The 14,919-nt window shown below is 35.0% G+C and overlaps 2 protein-coding genes across 4 annotated transcripts; both read left to right on the top strand.

The window, feature by feature from the left end:
- The first annotated feature begins 6,327 nt into the window (after nt 1–6,327).
- LOC131048615 (pentatricopeptide repeat-containing protein At4g02750) lies at nt 6,328–12,019 on the top strand. Of its 3 annotated transcripts, none has more exons than XM_057982641.2 (2): nt 6,328–11,388; nt 11,639–12,019. In XM_057982641.2, exon 1 carries the CDS (start codon nt 6,439–6,441, stop codon nt 8,305–8,307), a length of 1,869 nt encoding a protein of 622 aa, XP_057838624.2. In that variant the 5' UTR covers nt 6,328–6,438; the 3' UTR covers nt 8,308–11,388; nt 11,639–12,019. The 3 variants fall into 3 exon arrangements, with proteins under 3 accessions (XP_057838624.2, XP_057838634.2, XP_057838641.2); XM_057982651.2 differs by having other exon boundaries at nt 6,328–10,970; nt 11,054–12,019; XM_057982658.2 differs by having other exon boundaries at nt 6,328–9,022; nt 11,054–12,019.
- On the top strand, nt 8,743–11,815 carry LOC131049260 (anthocyanin synthase-like). The gene is made up of 5 exons (XM_059208805.1): nt 8,743–8,962; nt 10,540–10,783; nt 10,932–11,004; nt 11,116–11,388; nt 11,639–11,815. The coding sequence occupies exons 1-5, from the start codon at nt 8,743–8,745 to the stop codon at nt 11,813–11,815; spliced, it is 987 nt and encodes a 328-aa protein (XP_059064788.1).
- Nucleotides 12,020–14,919: the final 2,900 nt, after the last annotated feature.

Consider the following 14,919-nt stretch of genomic DNA (forward strand, 5'->3'; position numbering starts at 1 on the left):
CATCCCCATGCTAAGGGGCATATAAATGCTCCTGCAGCTTGTGAGTTGATTTAGCAGTCAAAATAAGGTCGTTTACATATAAAAGAAGCTCAATTATAAGCTCCCATAAATGTATACCATCTCCTCCTTTCCAATTCAACCATTCTTCAAGCTTGTTAATATATAGACCGAAGAGAGGAGATAGGGGGCACCCTTGTTTGACTTCAATGTCACTAAAAATTTATAAAATGCTTGCTAAAGTTTTTAATTTGACTTTAGCATCTTCATAAAACATATGAACAACCATTGTGAATGCATAAGAATTTCAAGTTCTTCCATTTTATGCCATTGTTTATCCTTGGGGTCCATGTCAAATCCTTTTTGAAGTCAACAGAACAACAAAAACATCTTCCTTTTTTTCCCAAACTTCTTCAATGATGTGTCTCCAAGTGATATCACAATCAAATGTAAGAGTGCTTATGCTTACAATTTGCTTGATCTTTTATTCATTTTTTTTCTTCTTCTACCCATTTGTTGATTCTATTTTTAACCATAGTGTCAAAAGTTTCGTAAACAACCCTACTTTTTAAATCCCAATCTCAACCTCATGTAAAGTGAAAAGCTTTGTAGTGGTGTTGACCAAGGGAGGGAGATCCACTTTTGATTCTTTCCAAGGTAGATTAACTCTTCCCATATGTGCTCATGAATTTCACTTTTTTCTAAATATTAACTTCTACTTATACAACTTAATATTTATCTTCTCCTTGTTTGGCTCTTTCAAATTTCTCCTTGCAATTTTGCATTCCTCATCAAACCAAGCATGAACTAGAAAGCAATTAATTTATGATTTCTTATTTTTTTTACCTTTTGCATTTCCCAAGAGCTCCTTGAATTATATTTGTTAACTCATAACCCTTGAGGCCTCACAAATGAATTTTCTCCTTAATTAGCCTCTTTGAGGTTACCTTGAAGGTTAAACAATTTTCTTGTGTCAAAGTGGAGAAGGTTGTCAAAGACATTGAGTTTTCTTACCAAGTTGCCCCTTCTCATGATCAGATAACCTTTAATTGGGCTATAGTCTGATTTTAAATCCCCAATATGTTCACCAATCATAATATCCTCTATCCTTATGTCAATCTTTGTGAGCAAATTGTATAATCAGTGATGTTTGCTCCATTATATGTATTGCATGTACAATTTCTAGATTCTTCAATCTATTAAGGTGAAGATGCCACACAAAGAAATCAATTCCTCTTCAAAGTGGTTGCTAAATTTGTCATATTGCAAAGATCTTATTTGTTGGTGATTTATCTTTACTTTGAGCCAAATGAGATCACAATCCTCTTTGCAACAAAGAATGCTAGCTTGTTCATTTTTAGCCTTGGCATTAAAATCTTCAAATAAAGAAAGTTCTACTTGTTGAGATTATATTGTAATATCCTTTTTTAAAGTCACAAATTGGTCTTTGCTTTCTAGTCGTTTTTTTTGTAAGTTTTGAGACATGGAGAAAAAAATAAAGACGTAGTTCTTATGTGATTTTTATTTTCTATAATTTTGGACCAAATATATTGCTTCTTTGTGTCTTCTCTTTTTAGTTGAATGATACACTTTTTCTTTTTCTTTTACTAAGACCATTATAGCATTGTAACCTTTGCATTCCTTGTTGCCTTATGCCAAGCCACCGACTTCATGTAACCTTAACACTTAGGAGTCTTACAACCTTCAAGGGGTTTTTGTGAGACAAATTCTAGCTCTACCTTCTACAATAGTTCCCAACCTAGTTCTCCTCCTCCATTTATAACCTCTACAATTTCAACAAACTAAAACTAAGTAAACTAGAGAAATCCTCCATTGCTATTCATTTTGACACACAATACTTGGTGTTTTTCCAACCGAGTTTATGAGAAACCCTTAAAGATTAACCACTTCTTATGATCAAGGGCTTCTAGGCCAGTGACCAACAAACAAGGCAAAACCCTACTTAAACCCTAAGGCTTAAACCTTTTGCACTTTTGACTATGCTAACCAGGGAGGGTATTCCTATTACAATATCTTTTAGTCTTAACTTTAGGCTCTGATATTGCATCCAAGAAGATATGCCCTCATATGTAAATCTAATTTTTTATATATTCTTCAAGGCTAGATTGCATTGGATTTGATTAACATCAGAAACTAGAGCATCAAACCCTACATCTACAAATTTAAAACAATCTAAAAGGAAATAAAATATTTTTGGATTTTGGAATTTAAATGCCTCAAAACTGTAATCCTGCAATAACTGAGACTAGTGTCTTATAGGGCCATAGAGTCAAGCCATAACATATTCACTTGCCACCTTTAAATAAGAAACCTTCAATCGTTTGGCTAATCGATTCAATGCATTACATCAAACCACCCAATACCATTTGAAATACAATTCTACTTGAAGATCCCAATACAATAGTTAATCTCTTTGTGTTTCACCCCTAGTATTTTAACTATTTCCTTGAAATAGAACAAAAATCAAAACACTCACTACATTACAAAGATGAAATATTTAAGCCTTACTCAAAGATTCCATAAGTGATAAAGCATCACAAGAGGATACAATTGCACCAAACAACGTTTAACTCCATTTTCATTATTAGATATGAAAGATGCCTTACAGTGACAAAATGATATGTTTGTCTCTTCTACTAGCTTCTAATACAACATTACTCCAATTAGATACGAAATCATCATAAGAAATAACATGACCATTAGAAATAGGATACCAAAATAGAATGGGAAGTCAAAGAGAGGGATCTTCAAAATTTAGTTACAAAATTTACAATAAATTCTTGTCAACGGAGGAGAATGCTGGATACCACTCAAAATAGGATGTTGAATTTGAATTCAAAATCTATCTGACCCATACTTCTCATCCCATTTGGCAAACGTTGCATCATCCGACCAAGGATACTCCAACACTAGTTTCAACTTATCCAAGTAGGTATGGTATTTTGAATCAAAGACTGCTTTGGAATCCTTCTGATAGTTATCACATATGAATTCTAATGCAAATAGTTCATCGAGCAGTCGATTCAACTTCACAACATTGAGTTCATTATTTGCATACACCAGTGACATCACCTTTGACAACAATAAACATACCTCTGACATTCATTGGTCCAAAGAGTTTGGACCCACCTTATCATCCTTGATGCTTGGCAAAACTTTACATTCCATTTTTTCAATTATCTTCAATTTTTTTCTCTAATTGAATTTCAATTTCATTGAAGATGCCACCACTCCCTCAAGGTCTCTAACATTGTCCAAAGTTTGTTTCAACGCTAGTGGATTTTCTCTATCATGCTTGGACCTAATCACCATTTTCACCAAGAGTTGAGTTCTGCTCATCCACGGCTCCTTGATAGGATCCAAGCTTTGCATATCTTGTTCATATTTCAACTTTGCACTTACAAGATCACAAAGCCCTTGTGTGCATCATCTATCTTCTAGCTAATGTTTGATAATCTATGACCTACCAAGCCAGTTACTACCTTTGATGAAAGGTTCTCCTTTGATGCATTCTCCTTTTCCAAGTTATCCTTCAATTCTCTATTTTTTTCCACAAAAGACTCCCCCTCTGCAAAATCAAGGGCTTTAATGACAGGTACTTGAGTAATATGGATTGCTCCTACCTCAAGTACCTCAATTCTCCTCTGAACCTGTTGGTTCTCTGTCACCTTCTGCATACGAGTTTGCTTTAGATTCTCAAAATCTATGTAAAGATTGTTTATGGCTACTTTACTAAACAATGCAGTATTCAACATTAAATATGCAGCCTCTGGAGCAGATGTATCAGCCACCCTCTTGACCAAGGCATTCACTCTGAATTGATCATAATTCTTAAAATAATCAAGTTTGTTAGTATTGGGTTCTAAGGCCCAAACTGACCACAATCCAAAATTAGGATTGAAAATAAAGCTAGAAAGCTCCTGCTCTACCTCCTTTGTGTTGTAGGTTAAATTTTGCTCCTTTCTAGTAGTATGAACTACTAGAGTAGTAGCAATTTCCCATCTAGGCATAAAAAAAAATCAACATCTTTCACCATTTGTTTGCCTTGACCAGGAGTGATATTCTCAAATTTGGAATCAAACTCCTTTATTACTTCTTCACTTATCTTACCCCATTCAGAAGGTGGTCTTTTATTTCTCTCCTCTACAACCTTTCTTCGATATTCATCCTTAATATGGCAAAGTCCTTGTACTCCTATGTTTTAATAAATTCATCATCAGTGATGAATTGATTGTGGGCTAAAGCTCTTATGTCTCTAGTGGGATCATCTTCAATTTTGAGATTATCCAAGGCACTACTAGGAGGCATCACATGCACAATCTCCCTTACTACTTGAGATGGAGGGGATGAAGGAGATGGCAGGTAATCAATCAGTGATTTGACTTCCTCTTCCCTTATTGCTACTAGGGCATCTTGTGACTCTTCTCTTTCTACAATCTTTATTCCCTTCTTTATATGAGGTTTCTCTTCGACCCTCACTTTCTTAGGAGGAGGCTCCTTTGAGACAACAAGCTTCTTGCTCTTCTTAAACATTTTCCTGTCTAACAAGGCTTGAGCAATGAGCATCAACTTCTCAATTTTAACAAAACAATTTGGCTCATCATGGAAGAAACCAGAGAAATTTGGTTCTCTTTCTCTCCTTATAGCTTCTACTCTTTGAACCATATCCCATCTCTTTCTTCTCTCCTAAACCTCCTCAATTGTGGTGCAATTCCTAATGATGTCCTCATCAACCAGGTTCTCATGATTACTGTTTACAGAGGAAATTTATTTTTAATTGCCATTTAGATTAAACAGGAAACCACGAAAAGCCCTATCTAATTAACTAAAATTTCGCAACATCAATGAAAGTGTGCAATGAAATTAATAAGATAACAAATAAATCAATCAAGAACTCCCTGTTATGTTAATGCACATCGCTTCCATTGTCCTATTGCTTCTTGTAGTATGGTGGCTCTCATAGTTGCATTGTGAAACCTGCAAAATACATATACAATAATTTGAAGATCATGGTTATTAAAAAAGGGGAATTGATGCTGAATTTATTGTTTGGAAGAAGGATTCAAACAGTCAAGATTTGTTTGAAAACAAATTCGATCATCAGTTGAGATTGATCGAGACAAAATTGGTTGGAGATGATTATGATGTGAACTGGCTGCATGACTGAATTGATTTAGAGATAAGTGGTTTGATTGATCAATTAAACAAAATTGATGGATTAGTGAGAATTTTGATTGATTTGTTAACTGGATTGATTGATCAATTAGAAAAGGTGATTGAGAGTTAAGTGGATTGACTGATTAGTTAATTGATTTGATTGGCTAGTTAGAAAAAGTTGATTGATAGTTAGACTCAAAGTCGGTGGCAGTTAGAATTTTAGCATGTGCTATAAGAAATTGACATGAAATTCAATTTAATTTGAATTTTGATTTTCGAAAATGCAAAATGAAATTAGAATTAATGAAATTATTATGAATTTAGAAGAAATTTGAATTTGGGGAGATTTGAATTATTTAGATTAAATAAATATAAGAAATTTATTTAATTTGGACATAATTAGATAATTAAATAATTAAAAGAAATTATCTAATTATGAGAAAATAGAAATTGAACTTAATTAAATAATAAAGATCATTTAGTTAAGGTTAATAAATCCTAATAAAATTTTAATTAATTTTAAAGATGAATGGTTAATTGATCAAATGATTAAAAGGAAATTGAATAATTAGTTTATGATGAAAAATGAAGAATAATAATCTGGAGGAATAAAATTAGATTAATTGAATAATTAAAATTATTTAATTAAATATAGAGGAACAATTAGCAATGTTAGTAACGAGACAATTTTAAGTGTCTACATTTTGCCCCTCTTTGAGACAATGTTCGAAGTAACGTTGTTTCAAAGAAAAAGTGAAAAATTCTGCCCAACATGGCCCGATGATGGTAGGGTATAATTGTGCCCCCTCAGGAAATTGGTTGTTTTTTTTGAATTGAAGACCAATTTAACAATAATGTGATCAGAAGAACACGTTTCTAGTTTGGTGAAGTTCTGAGCTCGTTTGACTGATCTACAAGGCACTCAAAGTTGATTTTACCCTAATTTTGGTTATAAATATAATTTTTTGGGTTCATTTGTCTCATTTGCATTCTAAGATCTTAGAGCATTCAAAGTGATTTTAGAGTGTTATTTGAGCATTTTGTTGAGCATTTTGTGAGCTATGTCGGGCATTGGAGCACAACACTTGTTCAAGCAGGTCAGGTCATATTGTTGACCAAAGGCCACTGGTGGCAAGGTTAGTACTTTGAGCCATTTATATCATTGTTATACTTTGACACTATATATATATATATATGAGAGCAGTTTGATGGTGTCTAATGTGTCTTTTTGATGGAAGACCAAGAATTGTGATTTGAGTGAAAATGACGTGTAAGAAAAACCTTGTTAAAGGCGGCGTAGACATTTTACCGAGTACGAAAGAGATCATAGAATCCTCTACGTACCACTCCCTCTTGCAGTTGTGCCTCACTAACAGATCCTTGGCAGGTGTCAAACTAGTCCATGCCCACATGATTCAAACTGCTTTCCAAAGCAATGACGTCTCATTAGAGAACAAACTAATGAGCAGCTATGCCAAATGCTGTTGCCTGTTGGATGCAAGTAGAGTTTTTGACAAAATGCCGGAAAGAAATGTGGTCTCATGGAGTGCCATTATTGCTGCTTACTCAAGCTCTGGCTATGGCAAAGACACATTGGTACTGTTTAAGAAAATGAAAACAACGTCTATCCAATCCAGTCAGTTCATCTTTTCCAGTGTTGTCACAGCATGCGATCGCTTGGCATGTCTTAGAGAGGTTCACGGAGATATTATTAGAAGTGGGTTTGAATCTGATTTGTTTGTAGGCAATGCTCTTGTATGCATGTATACGAAATGTGGTAGTGTAGAGGATGCACGACATATGTTTGACAAAATGTCTGAACCGAATGTGATCACTTGGAATGCGATGGTAGCAGGATATGCGCGGAATGGGTACGTTGCTAAAGCCCTCGAGGTGTTTCAGGGGATGCCAGAACGAAATGTTGTATCGTGGACAAGTATGATTGCGGGATATGTGCAGAACGGTTTTTTAAAGGAAGCTTGTCAACTGTTTGACAAAATGCCTGAGCGGAATGTGGTCTCTTGGACTTGTATGATTTCGGGGTATGCACGGAATGGATTTGTTGATAAAGCTCGGGAACTCTTTGACAAAATGCCTGAAAGAAATTTAGTTTCTTGGGTTGCGATGATTGCAGGATATGCACAGAATGGACAGATTGAAGAATCTCTAAGGTTGTTTCAGAAAATGCCTGTGCGAAATGTTGTTTCATGGAATGCTGTGATTTCAGGATGCGTACAAAGTGGACACAGCGTAGAAGCGCTGAAGCTTTATAGACAAATGCAACTGCAGGGGGTGAAGTTAAATTCCACAACTTTTTCCAGCGTTCTCTCAGCTTGTGCCGATTTGGTAGCTATGGAACAGGGTATTGAGATTCATGAAGAAGTAGTTAAAGAAGGACTTGAATCTGACTTGTTTGTGGGAAATGCCCTTGTTGACATGTATGCAAAATGCGGCAGCGTAAGAGTTGCACGTAACATGTTTGACAAAATGATTAAACGAGATGTGATCTCATGGAACACAATGATTGCAGGATATGCAATGCACGGTTTTGGCAAGGAAGCCTTAGAACTCTTTGATAAGATGCAATGCTGTGGCCCATGCCCGGATCATGTCACTTTCGTTGGCATTCTTTCTGCATGCTGTCATGCGGGCCTTGTGGATGAAGGCCGGAAGTACTTCAATAATATGAGTCAATATTATCATGTCATGCCTGCAATGGAACACTATGCTAGCATGGTTGATCTTCTTGGCCGTGCTGGGCACTTGGATGAGGCAAAAATCTTAATCAGTAAAATGCAAATGAAACCTGATTATATAGTGTGGAGTTCTCTGCTTGCCGCCTGTAGAATTCATAATGACATAAAGCTTGCAGAATGTGTAGCAGAACGCCTAATTGAATTGAACCCCCTAAAATCAACACCTTATGTGCTTCTATCAAACATGTATGCCACAGCTGGACGAAAGGAGGGAGTAGACAAAGTCCGGAAAATGATGAAAGGAAGAGGAGTTTCAAAGGAGCCTGGGTGCAGTTGGATTGAGATTAATAAACGGGTGCATGCTTTTTTTTCAGGAGATAAATCACGTACACAAATGCACAAAATTTATGAAGAGTTGGATTTATCTTCTGGGTAGATGAAAGTAGCAGCCAACCTTTGATGATTGATGTTCAGTAGAAGCAGGACAGCTTGGCCATCAAAAGCATTTAAAGTGTTGCTGACTGATGCTCTGCAATCAAATTAATCTAAGACTTTTGCTGTAAGAATTTGTTATAAGGTATGCTTAGCATTCTACAATTCTACCAACAGTAAAGGCATTGTATCTCAAAGACAGAATTCAAAGGCATAAAATCGTGGATAGTCTTGAGGCTGAAGCTAGTGTGTAACAAAGCTAAAGAGCAGCTTAAGCAAGCCACGCGGTTATTGTAGTCTTTAAACAGGCTATAAACATGGGCTTGTAGTAAAAGATTATTCTTTCCATTGGATCTCATTTTTTAGCCAACATTGAGGCATATTATTTATTTTGTTGTTTAGACAACGCACAGAATTTGGGAATTCTGCTTTATCCCAGATGAGTGATTCAGTATACTGCAACGGAGGCAATTTTGTGGAATATCTGCATGCTAACAAAAATTCAAAACAAAAAGCTTACAAATATTTGGATAAGGGGTACCTGGTTGAATACCTCTGCATTTCTTTTATTGCATTTGATTTCTCCAGTGGAGTTCAGGATCTAGAACCATGGTGGCCTGTTATTTATAAAGATGAACTAACAAATGGAATGCGAAGGAGTTACTGAGAAGTTGAGAACACAACCAACCAGACATTGCCAAATGGAATCCCCATCACAGGTATAGTTTAAGTGCACGGAAAAATCAAATCGAGGATCAAATTCACACAAGTACAGAAAAAAAGGTGGACAGAGGTGTACAGAGTTCGTAGGCTGGACTGAGATCAAGCAAGGTTTTAAACACAGCAAAGAATTATTTGTATTCTTCTTCAGGAGAAATTCAGCAGTAAAAGGACAAATGATATATGTACAGGGAAGTCAAGAGATCCCGGAAAACTCGTTTCAAAAAAAGAAATGAATTCTAGGGTTTACAAGTAGAGAGAACTGAATCATAGACGAAGAGCGGATTAGCGATGATGCATAGATAAAGAGCGGATTAGAGATGATGCAGTCAAGGATGGGGCCAAATGAATGGCAACCTTGCCCTTGTAGCTGATACCTAAACATACCTATAAGAGTTTCAACAATCCAATATTAACACATTAACTACTCATATTCCAATCCAATATTAACACATGTAACTATATTCACCCTAACACAGGTTGAACAATTGATCTGATTTTATTCAATACACCAGATAAATATAGATGTATTGATTTTAATTTTTATAGGAAGACAGATACCTAGTGAGCATTTTGCATACATTATTAGAAAGATATGATGATGGTGGATGTCTTATGTCTGATTTGAAACATTGATACAGAAAAATCACATAGTTTAATCCAGAAATAATAGCAATAAAATTATGACCTGTGAAAATCTGATATTGTTTACTACTAGAAACATTTAAGATAATGAAAAATATAATTATGAAATAACTATCTACATATAATTCCTGATATTTCCGCATGATAAAACTGTTAAAACCTAGATTTCTGCACATTCTTTTGCCTCATAAAACTCTTAGTTTCTGTTGTCAATCTACATACCGAAAAAAGATCAAAGCACAAAACAAAGGAAACAATTTTTTTTATAACAAAAAATAAAATATAATTAAGTTAAAAATACAGAAAAACACCTCATGCTAATACTAGGTTGCCACAATAGTTCCATTGACAGGACAAAAAAACCACATACATAGTTATCACTATTGCTAAAATTGTTCTCTCTTGTTTTCGAGATCGCCATGTGTACAATTATCCCTGTACAATAGTTATTCATATACTTTTTTTCTTTCATCACGTTTTCTTTTCAAAGCTGTCAAGATTATTTATCAAGAAATGCACCTTAAGATTCTACCACTCCCCAAGGAAAAAAAATTAATGATTTGCGTGAGAGCGACTGCCAGTATAAACTATTGAAGGGATTTTGGCGTTTCAATCAATTCATAATCAGAACGTGAATCTAGTCTTGCATGTGAGCTGGTCAACACCTAAACCTCTGATAATGTAGATTTTTTACAATGACATTTGTTAGTGTCGGCCATGTCGATGAAATCCAACAAAGAAATATTACTTTATGGAAAAAAGAACCTCATTTTAAGTGGGGACTATTGACTAGGGTGTTCAGTAAACACATTGAAATTTTCCAAAAATCCGAGGCATACTTCTTGTAGCTATGGAGGATACTAATGTTCAGAGCTTAGCAGAGAGTGGAATCAAAACCGTTCCAGAGCAAAATATGTTAGGCCTAGCCTGGAGCTCTTCAACAATTCTTCTGATACACATCACGCCCAGGTTCCAGTCATTGACTTGCACGGCTTGACTGTCCCACATCTCAAGAAAAAGACAGTGGCAGAAATTTCAAGCGCTGCAGAGAAGTGGGGTTTTTTCCAGATCGTCAATCATGGAATTCCAGAGTCTCTATTGCTCGTGTACAAGCCGTGAGCAAGGCCTTCTTTGATCTTCCTATGGAAGAAAAGGATGTGTATAAAAATGGAGGGGGAAGTCCTATTGGCCATGGCAGCAAATTCGGGGGAAATTTGACTGGAAAGATTTCTATGTTAATATCGTGTGCCCTGTTTCTCGCAGAGACATGAGCAAGTGGCCAAAACAACCTTCTGATTTCACGTACTGTAGTTTATATTGTGTTGTTTATATGCATGTCTATGTGTAGAAGATTATTCTGATTCGCTTTGTGGGTTGTTTTGCAGGGAAGTGATGGATGAATACGGCAGTGAGATTTGCACGCAAATTGTGAGAAGTGTTGATGCAGGCGCTCTGTGGCGGCCTCGGATTGGTTAATGAAAATGCAATTGTGGAAGCGTTGGGCGGAGAGCAGAAGGAGATTTATCTGGGCATAAACTACTATCCACCCTGCCCTCACCCAGAACGGGTGTTGGGCGTCTCACCTCACTCTGACGTAGACGCCGTCACAATTCTCCTTCACAACCAAACTTCAGGCCTGCAAATTCGCAAGGACGATGCATGGCTTGATGTTCCCTGCATCCCGGGCGCTCTTGTTGTCAATATTGGTGATCAAATTGAGGTCAATCCTTTCATCTCATTCTTTTTTACAATATATTTTAGTGTTTTTGGTTGGGCTTAAGGGATACATTCTAAATTTTGATTCGTTTCAAGGTGATTCATCTTGAATCACACTAATAGATGGATTCTATTGGTTAAGATAATATGATTTTAGATGAGCCACCTTCACAAATCAAAGCTTAGACGTGGTGTTTAAGCTCAACCACACCTCCTTAATGCGATTTTTGACATAGATCTGAATAATGATATAGATATTGAGCAATGGAAAATACAAGATTATTGAGCATAGGGGTTTTGTTCATAAAAACCGCACAAGGATGTCATGGGCTATGCACTGTACTCCACCACCTTGTGATGTACTCATCTCACCTCTGAAAGAATTGATAAATGAAGAGAATCCTCCATTGTATGCGGCATCGTCTTTCTGAGAGTACCTGGAAAACTTCTTCAAGAAAGGATTGGTTGGCAAGGATTATATCAATGAGCTTAAAATCACTTGAAGGTCCATCATAATAGAAGGGATGTGTGTGCTTTATTTCCACGCTTTCTCTAAGATTCGAAGATTAAATAAATAATTTTCTAGGATGGGCAAGTTTTCTTAAAGGCCAAGCCCTTGAATGGCTTTTTGCTATTGGTAGTAGTATAAAAGATTATGATTCTTTATCTATAGAATGAAACTTCTCTTTGCATGTAAGGAAAGTTGCTTTTTTAAATATTTCTTACTATAGGGTCACGATTGCTATTATCTATCTAGCACTCCAAGATCTAGTTTAAAGTTATTATGGAGTAGTAAGTTTGACTCAAAAACTATCCAATTAAATCCTCACATTAAAATTATAGTTTGACACACTAATGAAGTACCTCCTAATTATCAATTGATAACATAAAGAAGCTCTACGATGAATGGTTCATAAGGTAAAATACATCTTGAAGGTTTTGCAAATAGGATAGCAAGCTAAGTGGGATTAACCTTAGGGGAAACTCCATGGTTAAGTATGCTTGATTCAATATAGTATTAGGATGGGTATGATCTCCTAGATAGTTTAGAGTTTGTATATTGCTTGTTTTCATTTTATCTTTTATATCTTGATTTGAGTTTTTTTTTATTAGTCAAAAAATATCTTTTATATATTATTTTCATTGTTAATCTTTATATTGTCTTTAATTGTCATATGTTTCATTCTCATGTGTTTTTTAATACTTAATGTATCTTTTATCATCACTCATGTTTTGTGTTTCCAATTTTGATGTTTTTCTAATCTTTGTTCATGTTATGCTTTCTTAAATCCTAGCAAAGTTGCATTAAGATTTATATAGATCTAAAAACTATCTACCATAGCCTAAAATATTCAAGATTATCTCATTTCTTTCTTGGATTGTGCTCATTTGTACTTTGCCTTTATAAATAACCAAAGAATTAGATATCATAGTTTTGACATACTTGAATTTGAATTTATGGTTATACATGTTGCTAAATATTTCCTTAGTAGAATGGGATTTTACAAGTAGATCCAAATAACACAACGAACATGTCCTATAATTTCTATGATGTGGGCGCATGTGCATTCATGTTTGAGAAAATTGATAGCCATTCCAAATAGATAGTAAACCGCATTATGATTTATATCAAGTTTATGAGAGACCTAAGAGTTGAGATGAAGTGCAATACTTCCTAACAACCCTTGTTATAATTCATTTATGAAGAACTTGGATTATTGTTGCCACATGAATACTCACGAGAACAAAAATATATCATGTTTAAATTTATCCATACTTAGCATGTTTTGATTAATTTTTTTGACTCATTATAAGATATACAAATAAAATGAATTGATTTGAAACATCTTCTATTATTTTAAATTAAAATTTCATTTCTAACATCTCACTTTTGAGAATGCTCAAAGTTAAAACTCTCCTACCCACTCTTATATATCTATATCCATGTCTATTTAGTTGTGATGTACATCTTCCTCTTTTCACTAAATTCATTCACTCATTTTATCACCTCCATGTTTCAATAACTTTGTCAAGATTCGCACTTGGATCAAGGATCACTAATCATTTTATACACACACATACACACCAATTCCTAGTAATAAAAAAATTATACCGATACATATTCAATATTTGAATCTCCACTCTATATTACATGCTCATTTTACTATCTCCTTTTTTTTTTATATGTTTTCAAATGCACTTAGCATGTGTTTTGAAGACTTAATTATTTCACTCTATGATTCCTTGTCCATCCAGCCTTCCATGTAGTCTATATCTATCTCGACATTGGTGTAATTATGGTAGTTTTTGCACATACAAATAATATTTAAATAAATTAATAAAGATTTGTAAAAGAAATATTTTTTCTTCATTTAAAAATCTCTCAAAATTTTAATTATTCAAAAATTCTCTCCACATTTTTGAAATATTTCCAACTCATTAGATTTTATTCTCATGAACACGTCTTAGAACTTCTTCCATTACAATTTTAACTATCCAACCTAAAAACTTAGACTCTACGGCTTCTATTCTTTCTATTTCTACATAGCTACTATCAAATTATATCTCTTATATTACTTTTTGTTGATAGATAAACATGGGTAAGGAGCTACACCCAAATACATAGAGTTTGAAAATTACATAAAAATTACCCATTACAAGCCAACATATCAGGCTGTAAACATGCTTGGATTTTGAAAATGATTATATCAAAATGCCCTTCTTTATAATTATAGATACCATTGATAATAGCTAAAAGTATGTCATATACACTCTCACTTTACTAGTAAGTACAATCCTTACTCTATATCTATGTCATCCATGTCTTCATGGTTTGGAGGTTCCAATACGAAGGACCGATCCATGCTCAATTATGTGGAGATTCTTATAGCAAGCTTCAAGAATCCAATCCCCCATCACATACGACATTTACTAGCATTGCCATCTATGTTTAGATTGCTCGAATCCAATCCCCCATGACATACGACATTTACTAGCATTGCCATCTATGTTTAGATTGCTAAAATTATGAAGGGGACCCATGGTCCATTGTAGCTAAGGTAATGCTTGGCCAATTTCTGTTGGTGGGTGTCATCTACCCCCACACCCAGAGGGACCACCATGAACATAGATGTAACATCTATGTTGGCACAATACCAGAAAGAAGAGTTCACATAAGACTCACCCAACTCCATCTTAATGGTGTGCATAACCTTTGAGGCCTTTGACTTGAAAATACTCTACAATCTTTGATCCGTGATTATTCCCAAGAACGCCATCTTTCATTGACTCGTTTTCAATCTAAATGCTATGTCCATTGTGTGCTTTGCAATGGTGTAAAGTGCATTTTGATGGGCCATGTGTAGGAAAGTCGCACCAAGTGTTGTGAATGCCACTCTTGCCATTACAAGTAGTAGCCATTTTCAACTATTAATTTGGCTTAAAGGCATGCAGATTTAAAATGTGATCTCTCCCTCTAAACTCACATGTGCATCATACCTTGAATTCATTGAATCCAAAATGGAATCATTGGCAT

This window comes from Cryptomeria japonica, chromosome 7 (genome assembly GCF_030272615.1).
Source record: "Cryptomeria japonica chromosome 7, Sugi_1.0, whole genome shotgun sequence".
In the NCBI taxonomy this organism is placed as follows: domain Eukaryota; kingdom Viridiplantae; phylum Streptophyta; class Pinopsida; order Cupressales; family Cupressaceae; genus Cryptomeria; species Cryptomeria japonica.